At 42.7% G+C, this 25761-nt stretch overlaps 1 protein-coding gene across 2 annotated transcripts in view; it reads right to left on the reverse strand.

The window, feature by feature from the left end:
- Window positions 1–25761, reverse strand: part of VIT (vitrin) — a gene marked incomplete at both ends in the record, with an annotated part of 93993 nt that overhangs the window by 57336 nt on the left and 10896 nt on the right. Inside the window, 2 exons of one of the 2 annotated variants that reach the window (XM_080814636.1) lie at window positions 7143–7208; window positions 14537–14606. In XM_080814636.1, the coding sequence (XP_080670762.1) occupies window positions 7143–7208; window positions 14537–14588 (118 nt within the window). Of the gene's footprint in view, window positions 1–7142; window positions 7209–14536; window positions 14607–25761 lie in introns of those variants that run through there. The other variant, XM_080814637.1, reaches the window with a different exon arrangement.

Here is a 25761-nt window from a genome sequence, read left to right on the forward strand (position 1 = left end):
TTATCTGTTTAAATGTTAGTACTTTTCAAGGTCCTGGTTTCACTTGTATCTTCAGTCACCTACTAGAATATATACTCCACAAAGGTAGGGATTTCTGTCTATTTTGTTTACTGCTGATCAAGAATGTCTGCTGAGGGACGACTGGGTAGATCAGTCAGTTAAGCATCCGACTCTTGGTTTTGGCTCAGGTCATAATCTCAGGTTCATGAGATCTAAAGCCAAGACTACCATCTCCACCTGGCTGCTTCTTCCATAGCTGAAGAGAAAGAGTTAAATTGCTGTTCCCTACTCATCCTGCAGGACTTTTCTGAACTCAAAGATCACTGACAACCATCAGCAGGTCACTGTTTCTTGCATGTAGGTCATGTGCATGTGCACACATACTTTGTGTGTGTGTGTGTGTGTGTGTGTGCGCGCGCGCGCATCTGTGCATTTATCCCATTGCTTTCCTGTTATTCCTGAGAACTGTCATGGTAGTTTCCTCAGCTAAAAAAACCGTACCCCTCTTCTCAGCCCCAGAAGGAGGTCTAGAAAGTTAATCCTCTTCCTTTATCATGGTCTGAGAAAGGGCACACACACCGATCTGTGTGAAGGACACACGGGTGTTGGCACCAGGTGTCTGAGAAGCCAACACACGCTGGGGATGACTTACATGTTGCTGCAGCCAACAACACGTGAACCTACTCAAGAAGTTCTGTGCATGTTAGACTCGAATCCAACAACCCCCTAAAGCTGTAGATCTCTTCATCAGTGTCCAATCACTAAATAACCAAGTCCCAGAACAATTACCTCTTCATGCCCAAGGCAATAGCACTGGGAATCATCAACCTTTCAAGGTTGATTGCAAAGATCTTCCCATGCCTTACAAAGTATTAAGGTTAAGTTAACTTATTGGAGAGAACTATGTGAATAAAAGGTTGTACATTTCACCGCAAGCTAAGACTATTTCAACAGGCTCAAACGTAGTGGAAATATTTCAGAATGCAGCTTCACTGCCTGCGGAGAATATCTTGCTGTGTTTATCTTGCTGATTGTTGTCTTCATCATGTAGATGGCTCTGAAGACTCTGAGGGTCCCCACTGTCCAATGAACGGCCAAGAACGAAGCTTCCCTGAGCGGCCTTGCCTAGTCCTAATGCACATCTCAGCTGCATCTCCCATGACTCCCCCATTTAAACCAACCACATTGCTCACTATACCCTGACTTCATCTTCTACTTTTTCCCCAGGATGTCTGGGCTTAGTCTACCTGGAAAGCCCTCCACCTACCTCTGTCTATAAAATTCTACTAATAGTTCACGTCCTACCTCAAATGCTCTCTCGTGAAATCAGTATGATTTCATATATCCCTTATTATTCTTATGTAATAATCACCACATTTTGCTTTATTTTATACTAGGCTTTTCTTGTTTCTGCTGTTCATTTGTCCATCCATTCAACATATACTCAACACTAATTAGGTCATGTTGCTTGGCATCGGGCTCCTTGCTCAGTGGGGAGCCTGCTTCTCCCTCTGCCTGCCACTTCCCCTGTTTGCGCACGTGCTCACCCTCTCTCTCTCCAGCAAATAAATAAAAATAATAATTTTTTAAAAAGAATGGGTGATAAGTACAGAGCAGAGGAAAGGCAGCGCACACAGGAGCCATCTAAACTAGGTTAGTGTGTGTTCTGGCAATGGGAATTGGGTCCAGAAAGTCTCACTTTTGCATGACTTTATCCGACACCAGACTGGGTGCTAACTCCAGTCCGAGAGACTGGGGGATGGCAAGCCGGTAACGCGTTCCATGGAGGTGATCGTCCTGTGGCTCTCCCCTCATCTGAACCCACTCTGCACTGAAGCCGCTCCTTCTGAGGCTTTTCTGGCTCTTCCTGAGGTTTGATAACTTAAAAGCTTTTTTTTTTCTCTATAGGCACTGATGGGCAGGGATTGTTTTAGAGTCGTTGGTGGACATAATTTAAGGGCAAACACAGGATGTGTTTATTTTAGTGCGGGCTGAAATATTCATGAGTTGAAGAGGAGGCCTTTTTTGAACACGTAATCTACACACAAATGAAGTTAAATCCTTGAAATTCATAAGGCATCATGACTGCCTTCGGAGAAGAGTGTTCTGAACACACCTACACCCTTCAATCATTATTTGTGGCCTCCCATAATCCAGACAAATGCGGCCATATTTTGGTCATTTGTTGGAAAATGCTCGAACAGGTTTGTACCGACTAAACCTACCACTAACGTGCCTCCAAGGACAGCCGCCGGCTCCAGGGCTCCGAAATGTAACAGGGAAGTGAGAACCTGGAAAAATCTCTAAAAATACACTTGGTGAAATTCTCATTTTGTATAGTATGGTGAACTTTACCAGCAGGTTAATTTATTGAGACATTAACTTGGGTTTATTTTCATTTTATTTTTTCCCTCGTACTGCCCTAAGAAGGTAGTCAGGCACTCGTCTTCAAACACCTCTGGAACTCAAGGTTGCAAGAGAAAGGGCAGAGTTGCCCAAAGAAAACTCTCCCTCAGGCATTAGGAATTAGTCTCTCCAGATCCCTCTTGTTTGAGGGCACTGGACTAGTTCAGCCCAAAGAGTGATGGAGAGGAAATGGTCTTCTAAGACTGGGAAGAGGGGGCAGGTAGGTCCCAGTAAGGGAAATGAGCCTGTTCCCCACCAGTGACCTTGGAGGAGCCTCATCTTGGTGCCCCTCAGGGTGAAGACTTAGGCATGGGACTTCCCCATCTTCCCCAAGATGCCAGCACTCTGAAAACAATGGTGTGCCCAACTTCTGCAAGTAACATGGGCTTGGACACGGAGCGGTGAAGGGGAACTCCCTGGGTGTTGTAGACTGCACAAGACTTCCAGCGGCTGGGCGCAGGGAAGGAGGAAGCCCCTGGAATGACGGAATTTTAATTTCTCAGCCCCTGAAAATGGGCAGTTTGGAGTCCGACCTAATTTGATTTAGAAAACGAGGTGGTGATAAGCCAAATATGGTGGAATAACATTTTGCCCAATACAACTGTGTATGGGAAAGCGAAGTATTAGCTTGAAATGCATGGTAAGTGGGAGGAAAAGATTTGTAAGAACTTGTTCCTTTCCTTTCCTTTCCCTTTCCTTCCCCTCCCTTCTTTCTTTCCTTGCTGCCTTTGTCTCTTTCCTCTTTGCTTCCCCTTTTGTAAATCCCCCCATGCCAGCTTATTTTCTATATGTACTACCTTCCTGGTCCAAACAGCCCCCAGTGGAGCCAAGTGATATCCATGAGGGCCTCGGGGAGGGCCATGGGCAGACCAAAAAAATGGAAAGGGGAAAGGAGAAGAAACAGAAATTTTAAAAAAGAAGTATGGGGAAGAGAATGTGACCGTTGCCTAAAGCAAAGTGACTCTACTTGTACAACGAAACAGATAAACTCGCATGGTGTATGGCTTCGGGAAGGACGATACCCATGCTGGTGCCTCCTTTCCTGCTATCTCCAGATCTCTTCTACTCTATTTCCCTTTCGGTCATCCCCGATCATCCCACAGCCCCTCTACCTCCAGGCAGCAGGGACTTCATTTCTGGCTTGGTAGGAGGCACTGGGAAGAGCCTATGGGCTAGAACCTCACACAGACCTGCATTTCCAATCTGGCTCTGCCAGCTCATGGCACCGGGTCTCGGGCACTAGATCCTCAAGAGTTAAGAGCCATGCCACATGCCTAGTAGGGGCCAGTGTCCACTGACCAGAACTCTCGGATCACTTTGTTCTTGTTACTTCACCTTCAGTCCTCCGGGTGGTCAGGACCCTTCATCTTACAGGGACACTGGTGCCAGTGGAGGGCTGGCTAGATGAGAGGTTGGAGGGCACTGAAGAGTACCCGTGACTTTACCTTCGGACCTGGAAGAAGCCCTGATCGCTCTCTGATGCATGGGTTTGCGGATGTCAGCAGGCACTGGAGTTCCTGGAGGGCTTACTAAGACCCGGAGAGGTGGACCCCAGCCCCAGTGCTTCTGATTCCCGCAGTCCCGGCTGGGGTTGGAGGAGGGGATCGGGCAGAAGGTCGCAGGTGCTGCCGGTGCTGCCCATCCAGGAACTGAGGGGCACTGGCCCCGGCTGTTCTCACACTGAGGCCAAACTGGTTTGTTTAAAGCCTGGCTTTTATGATTTCCCTTTTCTGCATAAAATCCATTAGCAGCTCCCTGTAAGATATACTCTGAGATATCAGCTCTTAGAGTAAAACAGTGATGTTAGCTCCAGCAGGAGTTCAGGGGTGCCCAGGCATACGGGAGACAGGCACGACCCACGTGCCTTCATCTCTCAAGGAGATAAGAGAAGACGTAATTGTTCTGTCTCCCCCTCCACAGGACACCTTTGTGTGAAATGCCATTCAGACTTGGTAGACACTTTCGCTGTACCTGTGTATGAGTGTAAATCTCCATGCTTTTTCTCACTAACAAATGGCATTGTCTCTCCTCTCTCTTCATTTGTTGGCAGGGAGGGGTTTTTTTGTTGGCAGGATGGTCTTATTTCCCCAGTACAACCCTAACCAGCTTACTCTTCTCTGAGAACCACCCTGCAGCCTGGGATGATGCAATGAGGTTCTCTCTTCCAGGAATGTGGACTCAGTACTGAGAGACACAGTGTGCAGAGTCCGGGGCGGGGAGGGAAGGGCAGGGGAGAGGGAGAAAGGGAGGGACAGGGAGAGGGGAGAGAGACCGTGAGGCAGACATGTGGAAAGAAGCAGAGAACTGAATCTTGAGTTCTTTTCATCTGAGGTACAGTTCCAGTGAGTTCTAGCTGCCAAACTATGAGCCGCTCCATATCCTGCAAAAATCCCTTTTGGATTTATGCTGATTGCAACCAATATAACCTGCATGGAGATAGTCCCCTTGCCCTCATGAGGAAGCCCAGATTCCTGGACATGGTAACAAAGCTCTCCACCATCCGACACCTGCTTATCCCTCTATCTCTTATCTCAACACATTCGCTTCCTACTCTAGATTTCAGTCATATTTGACACTTTTTAACACGTTCAGGCCTTGGGCATGCTGTTTTCTCTCTGCTTGTAACACTCTTTCCTCCTCATCTTTGCCTGATCTATACCTATTTGGTCTTCACATTATCAGTGTAAGTTTGCTGCTTCCTCCAGGAAGCTCTCCCAGATATACAGCTTCTTCTCCATATTCTTGGAGTACCTTTAGCTGCCTGGTGACTTGTCTTTCTTTCTCCCTAGATTTTGAGTTTTGTGAGGGCAAAGGTCTCAATCGCTGTTGTATTTGGGTGTCAAGCATAGTATGGTACTTGATGGGCACCCAATACTGGTAAAAGGAATGAATGGCGTGCCTCCTTGCCATAAGTCACCTACCCCAGTGGCAAATTGACAACACTGAAAAGAAAAAAATGAAAATTGCTTTGGCCTCAAGCTATAGACTGTCAGTTGGAAATGTTCCTGAGGTAAAGAATCAGATACTGCCATGGTTTGGGAATATCCTATTACCTTCATTGTATCTCCCCCCCACCCCATTTAATGATTGTGCCAGGGTTTCTAATTAGAGAAAAGGCCTCATGCATTTATTGATTCAAATGTGCTGCATCACCAGGGAGATTTTGAGTGTAAGGTTAGAATTTAGCATATCAGAAACTCAATCCATTTGAGATCTCTCAAAGAGGTTTGCCCTTGGGTCATTTAGCACAGCCTTTCATAGTCACTGAAAACCGTTGTCATGGTAATCATGGAACCTTTCATGATTTTTGTATATGAGTTAATGAAGATACTGGAAACAGCCCAAAGGAATTCATACTTGGGTGTGCATTTGTCTCCATATTAACCCAGTCATTGTTTTGAACACACATCTGGCCCTGGGCTGATTCTCTTGGCTCTTGGTAATGACAGGAATAAATAAGCAACTGATTCCTTTTTAGTATTTTAGGTTTGGAGGCTGTGGCTGGCTGCCCTTTTGGTCTCACTTCAACAGGAAATCCCACATGGAGGGTTTAAAGGAGCAGAAGGAAAAAAGAATGGTGTGTGAAGCAAATATCTTTCTTATATTTCGGATTATTAATGTCGCTGATTTCAAGCATCTAAATTTAATGCCTATAAAGAAGTTTCAGTTGTAGAGAGCACAGAACATTAACTATATCTATGGCATTTCTTTTATGACCCTTTATAAATACGCTTTAACTTAAGCCTCCATCAAATCTACAAATTTAGGACCAGGTATCTCGGTGTGCTTATAGCATTTGAACATGAGCCTTTCCATCTATGTCTCGTCCTACTAGTGATTTTCCAATATCCATTCTTCCTCCTTTCCTGTTATACAACCCCCTACTTTTTAGCTTAGGCATGTGGATGCTTGAAATCAAGACATTTCCCATTCTCCCTTAATACTGGCTAGTGATATTTAAGAAGTGGTATATTTGATTTCCTGGACTTATCTTTAAAGGGATGGGTATGCATCCTTCTTCATCCCTTCCTGCCAACTGGAACATGGACATGATGGATGGAGCTGGGGCACCCATTTTGGACAGTGAGTTGAGAGGCATGTTGCGGAAAGCAGAATTGTAAGGTAGAAGGAGTCTGGATCCCTGAAGATGGTGAAGATTCCCTAAAAGCCCAGACTGACTATGTTCATAGGAGAGAGAAAGAAAACTGCAGTCTTACTCAAGCAGTTGTTATTCTAGATTCCCTGTCAACTAATCTTAACTGATATACCATTCAAAAATGAAATTTATTTTTCCTCTATCCACTGATTAGGTGTGAAACCTTCTGGGCTTTGCTCTGAGATTTACCTTCTGATCCCAGAGCATGCTGGAAGGAGGGCAGATTTGTATTAGTTAGACAGAATTTTCTGTATGGGGAATTGACATTTCAATGGCAAGAAAATACCTACTCCAGCTTAGCCATAGAGATATAGTGTTGCGCGGTCTTTGTATGTGCATTTTGGAATGCTCCAATATAATGGAACCACAGATCTTTTAGCTAAAATCAGCACTCCTCTCTCATATGCTTTTTGGGATGAAGTAGGTGATAAATAATAATCATTACTCATCAGTCTGAATGCAAAACAACTTAAGTAAAGTCAAAAGCCTCCAAACCTTCAAATTATCTGAAACAAGTATAATAGCCCTCCACATGAGAGACACAAACCTTATGCTAATGAGGAATTGCAATTTTACTTACTGAACTTGGGCCTTTTGATCTTCTTGGTCATGTCTTTATTTGAGTGGATTCCAGTCGCCAGCAAAACTACATGGAGAAAACGAAAGAAAATCTAATCAATATCATTTTACCCAAACACTTTCTCTCTTTTGACCCTTAATCATCGCTTCCATCACACGTTAAAATAGTCTCATCGGTGGAACTAATGTTCCCTTAAATGAAGGTTGGGGGAATAAGATGGATGTTTGTGTACTTTTCCTGGCCGCTGCTGAGGGAGCCTTCCAGAAACACCTCCCGGGCACCTGTCGTCTGTTTTGCTGCTTTGCATTTCACCACCCTGAGTCTGCCCTCTCCGGTCCCCAAAAGAGGAAATGGGGGGTCTGAGAAGTCCACTCATTTGCTTGGTGCCAGAAATAAATGATGGAGGTAGGGTGAGCACCAGGGACTTCTTGAGCTCTCTCCTCTGTGCCACACGGAGTTTCCAAATGGCTAATTTCAAACTGGCCAGAGCACTGCGCATGCGTGCGTGTATATGCGTGCGCAGACAGGCGCATGCGTGCGTGCGTGTGAGGGAGATAAGGTAGTAGAATGGAGGGGGGTCTGTAAAAAGCCACAGGGGAGGGCTGTCTAGGAAAGGAAGACAAGGAGAGAGCGGGCTGGGGAGAAGAGGGGGACTGGTCACAGGGGCTGAGGGGTGACCAGAGGGTCCCCTGGTGGTCCGCTGTACCAGCGCCTGCTTCTGGGCCCCGTCAAGGCCAACTGCAGTTAGTTGACCTTCCTCCTCAGAAACAGGAGCAGAACAGCTTTTGGATACCGCTCTCTTGACGAAGTACAGCAGCGGAGGAAGAAGGGAGAGCCCTTTATCCTTTTCAGTTCAGAGTCGCATTACCAGCTTGAGCCTTGTGTTTTTAAAAAATAGCACTGACCATTTTTTTCTTATTACCAAAATAGGACTTGTTCCTCACAGAAGAATGTAAAAAACACTAGGAACATTATAGAAAACATAGATGTACACAAAAGATACAATATTTTCATTTTTTCCATATGTATACATATTCATGCAGGTGTTGTTGTTGTTGTTGTTGTTTTTTAAGATTTTACTTATTTACTTGAGAGAGAACATGAGAAGGGAGAAGGTCAGAGGGAGAAGCCGACTATCCATGGAGCTGGGAGTCCAATGCGGGACTCGATCTTGGGACTCTGGGATCATGACCAGAGCCGAAGGCAGTCGCTTAAGCATCTGAGCTACCCAGGTAGCCCCGCAGGTGCTTTTTTTAAATAAGCATTTTATCAAGCTCACACTGTTTGCAATGTTTTGTAACTTATTTCTACTTAAGGATATATACAGACATTTTTTCTTGTCATTAAATGCTCCTCTCACAGTAATTTTGAGGGCCTGAAAAGTACTGTACTATATGGATGTACCATAATTTAGTCATCTTCTGACTTAATATAAATAGCTTCCTCTTTGCCCTGATCCTTTGTTATTTCCCTTAAGTAAATTTCCAAATACGATTTCTTGTCTGAAATATAGGCCCACTTAGAATTTTGGTATGTATTGTGAACATTTCTCATAGCATTTTTTTATTAGTAATGTCTGAAAATGCTCACGTCTCTGTACTGACGCTAGTTCTACCTGTAGATGGAAAAACAATGTTTTCCTTTCAAAAAGCTAGCCAATTCTCCATTCTTCTTCCTTCTTCTCTAGGCGTCTTCTACCTTATCTACTGCTTAACATGCTTCTAGTTTAGCCACTTTTTTTTTTTTTTTTTTTTTTTTGAGAAACTCACTTTCTGGGTAGGGTTGGGACTCCAGAGGTAAATATAAGGTGATAGAGTAATCAAAATAGGCATTCTACTTCATGGTGTGTGTGTGTGACAACACAAATGTTTAATTTAGATATAAATGGACCCGGGAATTCTTGATTAGCAACTACCTTTGAAGGAAAATGTCACCAGGGTTTGTTAAGAAAATTGTTATTTAGGGGCGCCTGGGTGGCTCAGTGGGTTAAAGCCTCTGCCTTCAGCTCCGGTCGTGGTCCAGGGGTCCTGGGATAGAGCCCCGCATCGGGCTCTCTGCTCAGCAGGGAGCCTGCTTCCCCCTCTCTCTCTGGCTGCCTCGTTGCCTACTTGTGATCTGTCTGTCAAATAAATAAATAAAATCCTTAAAAAAAAAAAAGAAAATTGTTATTTATCTTGTGATTATCTAGCTATTCTGTACCCATGACGCAACTCCTGAATTATCCCCAGTTTTGAGCAGTAGCATGAGCTGAGGCCGGACAGCTGACGTAGCATGTCCTGAGAGAACAGACACATGAAAGAGAACTGAGTAGGAACCACAGGTCTAGCCAAGTGGAATGAAGGCAGACATTTTTGAGGTGTTATTTACTTCTGGGGTTTGGGTGGATGTGAGTGTCCTGGAGGTCTAATTTTTATAGGAGTCTCTGTGTCATTTAACTCTGTGCGAAGACACGTCTTCATTTTATACACAAAAACAACGAATCCTAGCATATTTTAAAGAACAAATACTAAATAAATATGGAGAAGAAAATTAAGCAAGTTCATTAGAAGGAATAATTGAAATAGTCATACATTTGGGTATTAATTATTCGGGAAAACCAAATACTGTCCTTCTGGGCCTCTGGGCCTGTGGCAAGTGGTTTCTGAGTCTCCATATCATTAGGACTATAAATATTTCAGTAAGACCACCCCATCACTTGCATTTGCTCACCCACGACCCTCCAGGCTGAAAGCATGCATAGCTGGGTTCAGTTTTACCACAGTGGTTAATAAAGTCATTATTTTCAATGGTACACATTGGCCCACTCCTCAGCTGGGAATCTTGTTAATTAAAACTCCCCAGAAACCACTCAAGGGGAGGGCTGGTCAATAAGGCTGAAAATGTGCTTGTGCCCTGGAGTCTTCATTCCTCGTCTGTAAGGCTTCTCTTGCTATGCTGAAGTGGTGAATTGAGTATTGAATTTGGGAAATGGAAAAATCAGTCTTGTGTCGCTTTTCTTAGGAAGCCAGGCAGAGCACAGGGATGGATGGCTGATTCTCACTTCAAAGTACAAAGTGGACCACAGGTCTGAAATCCAGTCCCTTCTGGGAGTTGCTAGTTATCAGGCGACCGAGGCCATTAGTGTCTAGAAGGCTTGAGGAAATTAAATCTAGAGTCCAAAGTTCTAAGGCAATCATGGTTTATGCAATTTGCAGCAATACTTCTCAACTGTTCAAAACTCAGTGTTCTAGTTTTGAACAACATTGACTGAAGTTCCCACCCTTTGACATCAGTGCTTGAAATTTCGAAATAAGCTGAATGTTGAAATTACTTTTTCAGATAAAAGATCTCCTTCCACTTCTCTCTCTCTTCCTTTCCAGAGTAGCCATCAGTATAGTTAAGATGGCGGAGGCGTAATTGTCTTAGAATTAAATAAATTATCATCCAGATAGCTTATAGATAAAGAAATGCAAATGAATGAGCTTAAAACAACATTCAATCTCATTAATGATAAAAATTGCAAGCCAAAGCCAAACCAAGGGGTAGTTTCCCATATTATGTCAGTAAATACTGAAAACAAGATGATACTTAATCTTGGCATGGATTTGAGATTAGGGCATTTAGGTATACCGCTGGTGAAGTTTAAGAAGGTGGAGTCATTCTGGAAAGCCATTTGGTAATATATTTCAATAGCCCTAAAAAGAGTTATATTCTTTGTCCTAAGAAATACACCTCTAGGAATATAACCCAAATTATAATTAGAGATATAGACAAAAATTCATGTAAAAAATGTTCACTAAACATTATTTATAATGATAATCTGGAAATAATGAAATGCTGGAAATGTCCCAACAGTAGGGGTACCCTGAGCATTTACTACAAATGATGTGTTAAAGAATATTAAACAAACTGGCAAGTGCTCAGCTCTAACCTGAAGAATGACTCTGACAAAATTAGAATATATCCGGAGAGAAATAAGTGGAACAAACATACCAAAATGTTCGTAATGATGGCATTGTTGTTTCTATTTTTATTTTATATATTTTTGCCATTTTATAGTATATTCCATATATAAACCCCATATTTTATAAATAATATGTTTCTTTTACAATTAAAAAAGACAAGATAAATTGTTTTTTAATTGGGTCATATTGAAATCCCATAGATTTATGAAAATGGAAAGGGCATACCAAAATCATCAGTATGGTTAATCATCACTCATATCCCAGTCTTCTGGCCAGTCATGAATTATCATCAGAATTCACTTACTTTCAAGAAAGACATGAAGTGCCAGACATCTAATCAATGATCAAATCAAGAAATACTTATTGAAAACTTATTATGTGTCTACAACTTTTATAGAAATGCCTCCGTGTACCCCATAAACTCCAGGGTCCCTCAGGATACTAACTCTAGTGGTATTGACAAGGACTCTCTCCTTGACCAAACTCTAATGGGGCTCCTCCAAGCCCTCTTCCCAACTGGCCTTTGACACTGGGCTTCAGTGTTCCTCCTTGTTGGTCCTGTATCGCACGGTTTTAGCAAGAATCCTGTTTAGAGAGAATCCCCCACCCTTGATAGATAACTGATCACCCTGGTCTGCCTTTAGCAAGAATCCCCCACCCTTGATGTCTTCTCTCAGTAATTTCCATCCACCGACCCCCGCAACCTGCTGCTCAGATATAAATCTCCATGTCCCTTGTTATATTTGGAATTGAGCCCATTTCTATAGTGAGATCTCCTCGATTGTGGTAGTTCCTGATTAAAATCTATTTTTACCACTTTAAACACTCTCCAGCTCTGCTTCTCTTTAAGTGTCCACAGTGCTTCCTGAAAACTGGTTTACAAAGCAGATAATTTTAAAGCAGTTCAAATTTCCCCCATGCTTTTTTTTATTTTTTAATTTTTTTAAAAGATTTTATTTATTTATTTGACAGAGAGAGATCACAAGTAGGCAGAGCAGCAGGCAGAGAGAGATGGGGAAACAGGCTCCCCGCTGAGCAGAGAGCCCGGTGCGGGGCTCGATCCCAGGACCCTGAGATCATGACCTGAACCAAAGGCAGAGGCTTACCCCACTGAGCCAACCAGGCACCCCTCCCCCACGCTTTAATTTCATATTATGTACTCAATGAAACATCTAGCGTCATATAAATCAGAGCTTCATAGCAAAGACAGGACAACTTATTCTCTACAATCATGTAAATCATAAAATTATGCTTCAAATCACAGAATATTAAAGCTGGGAAGAGCTTTGTAGGTTATCCTTTTATTTTATTAAAAAAAAAGACACAAAGGTCAAGGTTAACACCTTGGCTAAAGCTGCAGGTCTTTGGGGCAAAAGCTGGAACCAGATTGCAAGTTTGCTGACTACTGCCTTAGCCCATTTATTCCACTCGCTCCCCATAAGCACAGTTGTTGATTACACATGGTGCTCCAAAGACAGTGGCATAAAACTCTGCTGTATCGTAAATTCGAGGATGTCTTAAACATGTTAGCACTGATATATATTGAATACTTAATTGACATTAATTAAGGGGGGATCATTGGACAATACTATGTGATATTTGATTCATAGTATATATACACCCACACATTGGAATTAGGTGCACAGTTGGACTCTGATTCCTTACAAATCTAACATCCCCAAGAATAATTTATTTCACAATATTTCTTGAGTGCCTATGAGATGTGCTCAGCATTGAAAATGCAGGACACAGCTCCTGCCAGCTGCCCTCAGTGAGTTCACAGCTCTGGGGGAGCCGGCTGAGTGGAAAGGTGAACACAACACAGCTGTGATGAGAATCAGTACGGGGCACCACAGAAGCCCTTAGGAAGATGGCCTGATCAAATGGGGGGTGGTGGTGGAAGGAAGCTTCCCTGGGATCCGTAGGGCTTGTGGGGAGTGTGGGAGTGAGAGGAAGAGCATTCCAGGCAAGGGACCCAGCACGGTCAAAGGCCTGAAGGGGAAAAATGATGTGAGCCCTGAGGGACAGAGAAGGTCAGTACTTTTCAGATCCTCGGAAGCTGGAGTGGGCTCTGTGGGGAGCAAGGAGAGCAGAAGACAGCAAGGGGGGCCATATCAGGAAGGTCTGCCCAGCAAGCAAGGTACTTTTAGAGTTGTAGGTCCCATCCCAAAGACAAAGGGGAACCCCGGAGGAGTTTAAGTCAAGCGTGGTGATCAGACGTGTTCTTTAGAGAGATTAATTGGGGTGTGGTTGAGAAGGAGTTAGAGGGGTCAGGATTTGGGGCAGGGAGGCTGTCCCAGTACTGAGGAGAGTGACAGGGAAATGGCCCTGGGATGGAGACAAGCAGATGAGTAAGAGAGATGCTGGGGAGACAGACACGTGAGGACAGAGAGGGAATTGTGTGACAGGAATCTCCTTTGTCAGCTTTGATTTCTTACCTTCTGAATGAGCAGCCCTGAGGGGAGAGAGTTCTGTAGAAAGACAGGTTGTGAGAGGCTGGGGACAAGGAAGGACAGTCCTTCCTTGAAGGAAAGGAAATTTGGACACACACAGATACTCAACCGACTGAGGAAGAACGCCGCGTGAAGATGGAGGCAGAGATGCCAATACATGCCAAAGGCGGCCGGCAGACCTCCCGAAGGAGAGGGGCATGGACCACAGTCTCCATCACTGCCCTCTGAAGAAACCAACTCTGCTGACACTTTGGTTTTGGACTTCTAGCTTTCAGGACTGTGAGAGAACAAAACTGCGCTGTTTCAAGCCACTTGGCCCGTGGCATTTTGTCGTGGCACCCTAGCACGCGAATATAATGCCCAAAAAGTCTCCGCACCCTTCCCTGGTAAGAGTAAGGCAGTGATTCCCATAGGGTTGCTCTGTCCAATGTGGCCAGGGCACAGCGGGGGTCAAGATTAACAGATCATCACCCTTGGGCTTAAGGCTAACCCCATCAATCCTTTTCTTTCCTGCAGCCGAACTGCTGCTCCTCCAGAGCCTCCCCGAAATTGTGTTCTCTGCTGATCACGGGTGTGGGTTCTGTCTCTGAGAACATGAGTCACCAGTGGTAGAAATAAGGACATGTCCGTGATGAGATTTTTTTTTTTTTTGAAAAATAAGCAACAAGATTTCTGAATTCAGAATCTGTAAATATGCTCCATCTGAAACATTTGCTAGTTGCTGAAGAAGGCAAGATATGTGTGTGTGCATGTATGTAACATGTACACACATGTGATACATAATTTTGCTTTATACAAAAATATAGACACACGTACATCCTGCATTTGATCTACACTTAACATTCTCACTTAAACATCTCTCTAAAATGTTTATCATAAAAAGATACACTGTACTGTTTATATGTTCTGTCTTGGTTTAAGCCTCTTCTTGGCAAGATTCTTTGGACCTTAGGAAAATGTTAAAAGTGTATCCAGATACACATATAAAAGTACTTACCAAGGAACATTTCAATAACAGATGCCTTCATAGTGAGGACAACAATCCCCATAAATATCAAAATGGCACCCTGGAGAGGAAGAAACAATAACACCATCATATTTCAGCCAAGAGTTCTGAATTGGACGCATGGAGTGTGGGGAGGGGCCCCTTCATTTTGCTTCTTTCATTGCTCCCCGGGGTCTCCAGATTCCAAAGCTGCAGCTTTCTTTAAGGAGCCCCCAGAGATGGCAGTGGCCTGACTCACTGGCACCCAGAGAGCCTGAATCCTCAGGTAGAAATCCCATTCTAGCCACCAGCCCCCGTTCTTCAGAGAAGTGAAGAAGAATTGACTCCATAATTTTGGGAATAGGTTCAACCCATCTTCAGATTAGGACAAAGGCTACTCTTAGGTATTGAGAGACTATTTTTAGATTACAGATAAACGACGCATTCATCATTCATGCAATAATGTTTATTAAACTCCCATTATATGCCAGGTATTGTTAGGGAGGAGGTGATAAAAACTGAATGAAGAACTAGTTCTTGCTCTTAAAAGATTTACAGTTTACTACAAGTGGGAAAACATACATAGACACAAATAACCTTAACATTAGGAAGTATACAGGCTCCATGAGGGAGTATAAGGAGAGTTTATAGACCAGTGGTTCTCAAACTTTGATGCATATTAGGATCATCTGGGAGTTCTAAAAGACCCTGGTGTGCAGGCTGTACCCCAGACCAGTTGAATCAGAATCTCTTAAGGTGGGATCTAGGCGTTAAGTTTTTAAAAGCTCCCTGGGTAATTCCAATGTGCTGACAAGTTTGAGATCCAGTGATTTAGAGCAAGAGTTCCTAAATCTTACATGCATAGGAATCCCCTGGGGATCTTGTTAAAATGCAGATTCTAATCCAGTAGGCCTGGGAAAGTACCAGAGATTCCCCCCAAAGCCAGGGAATTTTACAGGAAGGAGAGATTATATCAGTCATGGGAAAAAGAGAAAGTCTCTTAGAGGGGATAACAACTGGGTCAATTTTGAAAGGCAAACAGTTTGGACATGCAGAAATAGAAGTGACCCCAAGTGGGAGAAACAGCATTGACGGGGGCTCAGAGTTCGGGAAGCAGAGTGGATATGAAGATGCTGTTGATCTATGTGGGGTTTCCTCCTTCTCTTGGGGCTGGGAGGAAATCCTAAAAGGTTTGTTCATCCTACCATTACTCATTACATAGAGCATATACTTTGTACTCTATATGGTCTCAAGTCTTCACAACAAGACAGTGTGGTAGATTTTATGATCCCTTCAGGAAATGAAGGCTTAGAAAAGTTACATGTCACTCCCCTGGTGACTGGGCAGTCAGCAGGACGAGATTGGAGGTGGGAATGGTGAGAAAGACTTGCCCTGGGCACAGACAATAAGGAAGAGCCTTGTCTGTAGAGAATTGAAAGCTTAAGGTTGGTCTGCTTTTTATTACCTTTATAAGCTAGCAATTCTAAGCAATGTCAATGATAAAGCACCCCTACCTTCTGGGGTAGATGGCTCCCGTAACATCCTCTCTGTCCAATGCCACCACTGTGGGGCTGAAATCTACATGTCTCTATGCCCCATAGTGTCTGCTGAATCTGCTCTCTGGGGGAAAAAAATCCCCAACGTGTAATGTTTGTTGATTTCTGTGTGTAAATCTTCCATGGTTGATTTTGAAGCTGTCAAAGTAGAGAATTTGAAACATAATCCGGTACTAGCTAGGTCCAGGGCAGGCTTATAGCCAGTATTTAGTTTCAGGACTATGCAGATTTTATTAACAAAAAGCAATTATCGAATCATGGTCGAAGTAGTAATAGAAGTACCTAATGCAATTAACTTAAATAAAACTGTTTAGTATATGAAAGATTTTATCACAAACAATTAAATTAGGCAGCAAGAGCAACTTCAAACAGAACTGATGATTTTGTTAATTTCCAGCAACAATTGCAATATGTTAAATTTCCTAATAAAGGTAGCTGACTACTGGTTACATAATAGGCAGATAACGGTTTTTGGTTTGTACATGCGTACAATCTATTTGCAATTTGATGCTTAAGTAGCTGGGTTATGTTTTAGAAATAGGATGATAACAAGTAACAATTTGTTTGTCTTTTACTATTTTGAGACACTCCAGAACAACTTACATGTTTTCAGGCCTAAACAGTTACCTTTCTTCTAGGATAAATGCAGTACAGGAAATTGCCCCACTGTCCCCCGCCTAAGCCAGCCCCACCAATCGCCTGTTACTGTTCAGCTTTGCAGATTTCAAGTCACCTTGACTTCTCCTTCTCTTTCCCCACATCTTCTCTCTCAGCCAAGCCTGTTGGCTCAACACTCTGACTCTATCCAGAATCTGGCCCGATCTTCTCCTTTTCCCATTGCTGTCTGCTCAGGCTATGCTTCCTGTTTCATGGATTACTGTAATCAGCCTCCTAACAAACGTCTCCTTCTCCCTCTGACTCCACGATCCACAGAGCAGCCAGCATGACCTGGTTCAAAGTACATCAGTTCACAGCATTCCTTAGATCAAAACTCTAAAGCGGCTTCCCACCATACTCAGAATCAAAGCCAAAGTCCTGACAAGTGGCTTATGACCCTATGTGGTTCCTGACCTAATTTCTCCCTCAACTATTAAGGTCTGGGCATACTGGTCTCCTGGCTGTTTCTAGAACACACATCTCATGGTCTCTGCACTTACTGTTTCCTCTACCTGGATGCTCTTCCCCCAGATGAGAACATGATTTACTTCCTCGTTTCTTCCAAGTCTTCGCTTCAATGTTACCTTCTCTTGAGATGTCCCCTTACCACTCAGCTTAAATTTGTAATCCGTCTCCCACCCACAACCAACTGCTACACCCTATTTTTTCTACTATTTTTTTTCATGTTACTATCATCATTGACATACTTTATGGCTTATGTATTTTATTTGTTTATTGTTTGTTTTCTCCACTAGAATGCAGGCTCCATGAGGGCAGGGATTTGTACTTGATTTTTTATGTGGTCAATAAATACACATTGAATCAATGAGTGAGTAGCTAAGGCTCTCTCCTTTCCCTAGGAAATAAAAAGAGGAAAGAAAACAAAGACAATCTTATGAATACACTAAAAACTAGTGCATTGTACACTTTCAATTTTTGGCATGTGATTTATCTCTCAATAAACATTATCGATAGTCAACAAGCAGGGGGAAGATGGATTGCAGAGAGAAATGCTTGCAGGTCTGTCTTACAACTTTAGGAGACATGAAGTATCTGATCTTTCCATGATGGGATGGGTGGATAAAAACAAACAGGATTCCAGGAAATACTCTAACCCTGGAGGAATTATCACCCAAATGTTGACTCGCTCCTGATGGAACAGGACCAGAATCACTCTGATCTCTTGGAATCAGAATGTTTTCAGACCTCTTTCTCACCACTTCAGTTTCTGTTCTAGCTTGGTCTAGTTACTCATGCCTTAAAACAGAGAGGTGCCTTTTAAAATGTGTGTAAAAAAAATCAAACCCTCTCTTAAACATTACAGAGGTTGGGGATAAGGATGGCCACTACCCCTGTTAAGCAGTTGCTGCAGACTGTCCTGTGACACGAAGCTGTGTCATGTGCAGGAATGCTAGAGCCCTGAGATCCCACGTGTTCACCAGGGTTTGAACAGAAACAAAATAATCAGAGTTTCCAAAAACTTGTGTTACTGATTAGTGAATTTATGGCTTGTGCCATGAGCTGTAAATATAGAGTCCCGAATATGAAGTTCTGTTGAGGCAAATGAGACTTGGTTGTGAGATTAAAAGACATACCGATGCAAGTAGAGTAGCCAGCCAATTTAATTCAGTCCTTTTTTGCCCGGAGTTAGAAAATAGCAAGTTGGTAATAAATAATAACATCACCTTATATTTATATGATTCTTCAGGTTTTTTTCCTCCCATTATTTTATTGGGATAAAATATACAAATGTAAAATGTACTATCTAAACCATTTTTTAAGAGTACAGTTCAACAGGATTAAATACACTCCTAATGTGCCATTATCGGCGCCATCCGTTTCTAGAACTCTTTTTATCTCGTAAAACTGAAATTCCACACACATTAAATAAAAACTCCCCATTTCCCCTATCTCCCAAGCTCCTGTAACCACCAGGCTGCATTCTGCTTCTAGGATTTTGACTCCCCTAAGTACTTCATTTAAGTGGAATCAAACAGTATTTGGTTTTTTGTGACTGGTCCAAGTCAAATAGTATAATGTTTTCAGGGCTCATCCATGTTGTAGCATATGTCAGAGTTTCTTTCTTTTTAAGACTGAATAATATTGCATTGCACATATAAACCATAGTTTACTTATCTGTTCATCTGCTGATGAACTCTTGATTTGTGTCTACATTTTAGTTATTGTGAAAAATGCCGCTATAAACATGGATGTACAAATCTGAGACCCTGCTTTCTTTCTTATTTTATTTAAAGATTTCATTTACTTATTTGACAGAGAGATGCAGTGAGTGGGGGAACACAAGCAGAGGGACCAGCAGAGGGAGAGGGAGAAGCGGGCTTCTGGCCAAGCAGGGAGCCCAGTGCAGGGCTCGATCCCAGGACCCTGGGATCATGACCTGAGCCAAAGGCAGACGCTTAACGACTGAGCCACCCAGGTGCCCCGAGACCCTGCTTTCAATTCTTTTGTGATTATTATACCTCAGAGGGAAATCACTGGATCGTATGGTAGGGTTTTTTTTTAGTTTTTTGAGGAAACAGCGTACTGTTTTCAGAATGGCTGTGCCATTTTGCATTCCCACCAACAATGCTCAAGGCTTCCAGCATCAGCAGTCTCACCAACACCTCCTATTTTCTGTCTCTTTTGGTAGTTGTCATTCTAATAGGTGTGGCGTGACATCTCATCGCATTTCCCCCAAAATTTGTGATGTTGAACATCTTTTTGAGTGCTTATTGGCTACTTGTAAATCTTTGGAAAAAGGTCTATTCCAGTCCCTAGCTTAGTGTCAAATTACGTTGTTTTCTTGTTGAATTTAAGGGTTACCTATACTTTCTGGATATTAATCTCTTACCACATATGATTTGCAAATATTTTCTCCCATTTTTTGTACTTTGTTTACAGTGTCGTGGATGCACAAAATTTTTAAATTTTTCTGAAGACTCATTTGTCTATTTTTCTTTTGTTGTCTATGCCCCTTGGGTGTCATATCTAAGAAATCACTGTCCACTCCAATGTCATGAAGCTTTTGTCCTCTGTTTTCTTCTAAGAGTTTTTTAGCTTTGGGTCTTACATTTAGATCTTTGATCCATTTGAGTTAGTACTTGTTTATGGTGTTAGGTAAGTGTCCAACTTTGTTCTTTTGCATATGAATAGCCTCTTCTCCCAGCACCATTTGTTGAAGAGAATATCTTTTCCCTATTGAATGGTCTTGGCGCTCTTGTCAAAAATCATTTGACCGTAACGTAAAGGTTAATTTCTGGCTCTCCATTCTGTTCCATTGGTATATACATCTACCTCTATGCCAGGCTCACACTACTTGATTACTATAGCTTTGTAGTAAGTTTTCTAACAGGAATTGTGCCTCTTCCAGCTTGCCTCTTCTTTTTCAAGACTGTTTGGCCAATTGGTATCCCTCGAGGTTCCATATAAATTTTTGGATGGGTTTTTCAATTTCCGCAGAAAACAGCGTTGGGATTTTGATAGGTACTGTGTTGAATCTGTAGGTTGCTTTTGGTAGTATTAAGATCTTAACAATATGAAGTCTTCCAATTTATGAATATGGAATACATTTCTATTTATTTATGCCTTCTTTAGTTTCTTTCAGCAATGTTCTGTAGTTTTCATGGTACAAGTCTTTAATATCCTCGGTTAAATTAATTCCCAAGTATTTTATTCTTTTTGATGCTATTATAAATGGAATTGTTGTCTTCATTTCCTTTTTAGATTGTTTGTTGTTCACATATAGAAATGCAACTGAGTTTTTTGTGTTGATTTTGTATCCGACTACTTGACTGAATTCAATTATTTATTCTAACAACTTTTTTTTTTCCACTCTAACAGTTTTGTTGTGGAATCTTTAGGATTTTCTACATATAAGATCATATCATCTGCAAACAGAGATAATTTTACTTTCTCCTTCCATTTTGGATGTCTTTTATTTATCTCTCTTGCCTAATTCCTCTGGCTAGAACTTCCAGGGCTCTATTGAATAACAGTGGAGAGAACAGGTGGACATCCTTGCCTTGCTTCTGATCTTAGAGGAGAGGCTTTCCGTCTTTCACTTTTGAGCCTGAGGTTTGCTGTGAGATTTCATATATGGTTTTTATTATGTTCAAGTGGTTTCCTTCTATTCCTAGTTTGTTGAGTGTTTTTACCATGGAAGGAAGTTACATTTTGCCAAATGCTTTTTCTGTATCAGGTGAGATGATCATGTGTTTGTTTTTTCCCTTTTATTCTATTAGCATGGTGTATTACATTAATCAATTTTTGTGTATGTTCAAACATTGTGGCACTCCAGGAATAAATCCCATTTGGTCATGTTGTATAATTATTTTACTATGCTGCTGAATTCAATTTGCTAGTATTTTGCAGAAGATTTTTACACCAATATTTATAAGAGATATTGTATTGATAGGGGACACTATAGTTTTCTTGTAGTGCCTTTGTCTGATTTGGTATCTGGGTAATGCTGCCCCCATAGGATGACTTAAGGAATAGTCCCTTATCTGCATTTGGGGGGAAATGTTTGAGAAGGTTTGGTGTTAGTTCTTCTTTAAGTGTTTTTTTGGAATTCACCAGAGTAACCATCAGACCCAGGGCTTTTTATTGTCAGGAGATTTTTGATTACTGATTCAATCTCCTTAGGTTATGGGTCTATTCAGAGTTTGCATTTCTTCACGGTTTTGGTAGGCTTTGGGTTTCTAGAATTTGTCCACTTCAGCTAGATTATCCAATTTGTTGGCATACAATTGTCCATAGTACTCTCCTATAATTTTTTGTATTTTAATAACCATGCAGTGATTGCTTTAGAGAATGAAAACTGGGTAAGTGGTGATCAAAGACAGAAGTGAGTCTGACGGTTTTGTTCTATTTCAATTTTACTCTGTGCACGTATGTTAATAAGTCAGAATTAATAGAATAACTTTTTTGGAAGATTGAACATAGATAATGTTGATATCAAATAAGAAGCTACAATAATCTCCTAGCCTACTCCTTGGTGTCTGCTCTCTGGGCTCCAGGTCACCCTTCCCTCCAGCGGGGAGGACTGACTTCCTAAAGCATGGGTTAGATTGTCCATTCACCGTCTCAGACTCCTTCTCCACAGTCCACTCATCCTATTCAGAATAGAGCCTGAATTCCTCAGTGAGCCATTACAGACTCTTCCTGAAATGGCCCCACTTCCATCTCAAACCATCACACTGCAGTTCTTTCCTGTAATCCTCACAGCACACCTGGGGTCCGAGGAGGGTCTTTGTCTACATGCAGCACCTCCATGTCTTGTCCAGGACCCTTACTATTGCCCTTCTGGAATACCTTCCCACTCCTCATCTGCTTCTCACAGGCCTATCCAGCCTATCCGAGGTTCAGCTCATGGGCCACCTCTTCCTTAAAAATCTCTGCAATCTCCTAAAGGCAAAATTCATCTTCATTCATGCATCCATTTCATCGCTCAAAAAAAGCTGTGTGTGCTCTGTGCTGGGCAGAGAGGAGCACAGGGCAGGTCCACTCACCAAGTTGCCTGGAGGCTTCTAGAAGGAGTCTGATGCACCTTCATCATAACTAACACTGATGGAGCTCATTCTAAATGTCATTGATATTTTATATGTGATATATTAATCACATATAAATTATTTTTAATATAAATTAATTAATTTATATTATACAAATATAAATTAATTAATATAAATTAATCACATATAAATAACATATTAATATATTATTGATATATAATAAATATATTAATGTGATATATTCATTCATTTGATCTTTACAGTAACCCAGTGAGGTGGGGGTTCCTTCCTGCCTTAATTTTAGAGGTGGAAACGTAGAGGCATGCAGAGGGTGGGTACTTGGCCTCAGGTCACACGGCTGGGAAAAAGAGGAGGAACTGGACTTCAAATTGGGCGTTCTGAGCCCAGGGCCTTGCCTTTATATTTCACCATTTGCTACAGCTGTTGCATAATAACCAAGGGCACTTCCCTCATCTGTTCTGATGTCATTGGTCTGGGTTGGTATCAGTACTGTTTTAAAGCTCCCCAGGTGTCTCCCCTGTGCAGCCAGAGTTGAAGATTTCTGTTGAAAAGCAAACAGCGATGGCCAAAGGGGAGGATGGGCAAATAAGCGTGAGGCGTGGGCATTGATAGGGTCTTGAATTAGTTGAACTGGCAGGTTGGAACACAATGAGTGGTGAGGGAAGGACACGACCCAGGGGATGGAGCAGCTTCAGAAACTGGGAGCTGCTCCGAGAGGCCAGGAGAGGAATCAGCCCGTTGAGAGGAAAGAAGGGGCCATGTTGGCCTTGAATGTCACGCCTAAAGAATGTGCAATTGATCCTTTAGGCAATAGGGAGACATGGAAGACTTAAAAATTATTTTTGCATTCATCATTTTTAATAAGCCCCCTAGAGGTTTACTTGAGCCCCTCACTTGCAGAAAATCTGCCCTAGTGGGCGTGTAAGATTTATGCAATGCTGATGTTTGTCTGATCTATGACTCTACAAGGGGGAGCACCTAACAATATTCTTTGTCCACAAGGCAGAAAGAGCCAGTGTCCATCTGGAAACATTTAATAGTTATGAGAGGCTTGGGCTGTATTTCCAAAATGCCAAAAATCCCCTGAGGACTGACATCTCTGAATGGGGAGAGGCCACATCTGCAACCTTGCTTTGCCATCTCTGCCTGATGTAAAGCCTCGGCCGCTTGTCAGTGGATGTGGGTTGATCTAGCGAGGTCCTAGGAGGGGCCTTTACAAGGTGGAGGTGGCCTCCATCTGTATATAAACCTTCACACAGATCGTATTCCTCTGGGCTGGGCCTGAAACACTGCATTTCCTGTTGCCATGACACCAGCAGCCACTATTACAATCCCCCAGGATTTTGTGAAGGAGAGGGAGAAAGAGGGAGGGAGGGAGGGAGCACAGGAGCCAGCCAGAAAGTGTGGTGATTTTTCTTTCTTTCCTTATTTTCCTTCTCTTTCCAATTCCTTCCTTCTTTTATCTTTTTGGTTAAAGATTTGTTTACTTATTTTAGAGAGGGTGGGAGGGACACAGGGAAGAGAGAGAATTTTAAGCAGGCTCCATGCCCAGCGCAGGGCATAAGGCAGGGCTCGATCTCATGACCCTGAGATCACCCACAACCCCAGCCAAAATCAAGAGTCAGACGCTTAACCAACTGAGCCTTCTTTTATCTTAAAGAAACACCAAGAGAAAAGTGCAAGCCAAATAGTGAGGGAGGCAGGGGCGATTTTGCCTTTTCTCCATGATGGCTCCAAAGAATGTACGAGGCTGCTTGAAGATATGCTCTCCTTCAGACTGTGTGGACCGGATGCTGTTGGCTGCTTAAGCAGAGCGGCTGCTTCTCCACTTCTCCTTACCCAACACAGCCCCAATTTGATAAAAAGAATAAATACACACAGATGACTCAGAGGAAGCTGCTCCATCCCAGTTCCTAGGGTGGCTCCTGATTCCAAGTCTAAGCCAAGGATTGTTTATATACATTCTTCCCCCTTGCTGGGGACTGCCTCAGAACCTCAGGCTAGAGCACATCAGCACAGCATCACTCTCCATGTGATGGCACCTAGTTCAAAGACGGGCTGTGTCCTGTGTTGTATCAGACGCACAGAATGGAAAGACTTAGTTCTGTGTTTTTCAGGGAGAGACGTTGCCTTCCTTGTTGGTGTGCTGGCAACCATCTTGTGACCATGAGACAAGTCCGTGAGAAGCAAGTCAACACCAAAAGGTGGAAAGCAGCCAAATCAGTCACAGAGAATTGGAGCTGGAGCTCTGTCTTGTGCCTAGAGGCTGGGCCCACCTCTGGACCACCTGACATGGGAGAGAATGTATTTCCCTTTTGGTTAGGCTTGCTGAGAATAAAAAAGTATTCCTCACTGCTTCCTGACTCACAGGACCTGTCTTTTTAAGTGAAGTCTGTAATAATGCCAGAATCTGTAAGATGCTTTCTCAACAATTCTCGCATCTGAATCACCTAAGAACCTCTTGAGGAAGTAGAATGGACATTATTCTCCCCATAATTCAGAGCAGTGAAGTGACTTGTCTAAGGCCAGATCTCTATTTTAGTCTTGAGCTCTTGTTACGACATCAAACCTCTCATGTAACTGTTATTGTAAATTCCAAATAATTCTGTGATTCATTATATACTATTATTCTAAAATAAGAACTCCACCCCTCATTTGTGTAATATTTTGCATGTTTAAATGCCTAGTGACATCTAGGACTTCAATCTCAAAAGACCCCTGAAATGAAGATCTCAAATATTATAGTCAGATGCAGAAATAACACTCACAGAACTTGTGCGACTCAGCTGGTCTGGCAAAAAAAGATAACCTCGGCCAATCAAGACCTCCCTTGTGATTTTAGCTTCAGGAACCTGAAAGCCTTGGAAACTGTGAGAGCCAACCTGAAGGCCATATGGGCTCCTGAATAAGATGCAGAAGGTGAAGGCAGAAAGGGAGAAGAGAAAGCCTGCGGCCCTGGGAGAAGCAGGGGGAGAGGATGCTTTGGTTTCTGGCCACTTCCCAGGTCCCATTTCCAGTCTGAAGGAGGTCCAGCTGGACTCAGTCTCCTGCGCATGACATAAATGTTTCTGGGTCCTTTTACTCCCGCCAGCTGGAGTTGGTTTCTATTTCCTGAAGCTTTGGTTCAAACCCTTTTCAATTCTGTTGTTTTACTTATCTGTTTCCCTGACATGATTGGTAGGAAAATGAAAACAGTTAAAATGAAAAGGACACCTGTGGCTGCCTGTCCACTGGTAGCACCAAGCAGGGGTCTGAGAGGCTGGATCCAACTCGGGAGTGAGGCTCTGGGAAGAGGTGTGACAGAGAATCCCATAAGCCGTGGCATCCCCCAAGAATGAGGAACACAACCTGCACACCTGGAATGCTCTGGGAGGCAAACATGGGAGTGGGTGACCTTGAAACTCTGCCGTCAGAATGTCACTGTGGAGTTCCGGGTATGTTGATGATCATGGTTCACAAGCAAGAGTGATTTTTGCCCCCTCCCCTGAAGACT

The sequence above is a fragment of the Martes martes genome (genome assembly GCF_963455335.1).
Source record: "Martes martes genome assembly, chromosome: 9".
In the NCBI taxonomy this organism is placed as follows: domain Eukaryota; kingdom Metazoa; phylum Chordata; class Mammalia; order Carnivora; family Mustelidae; genus Martes; species Martes martes.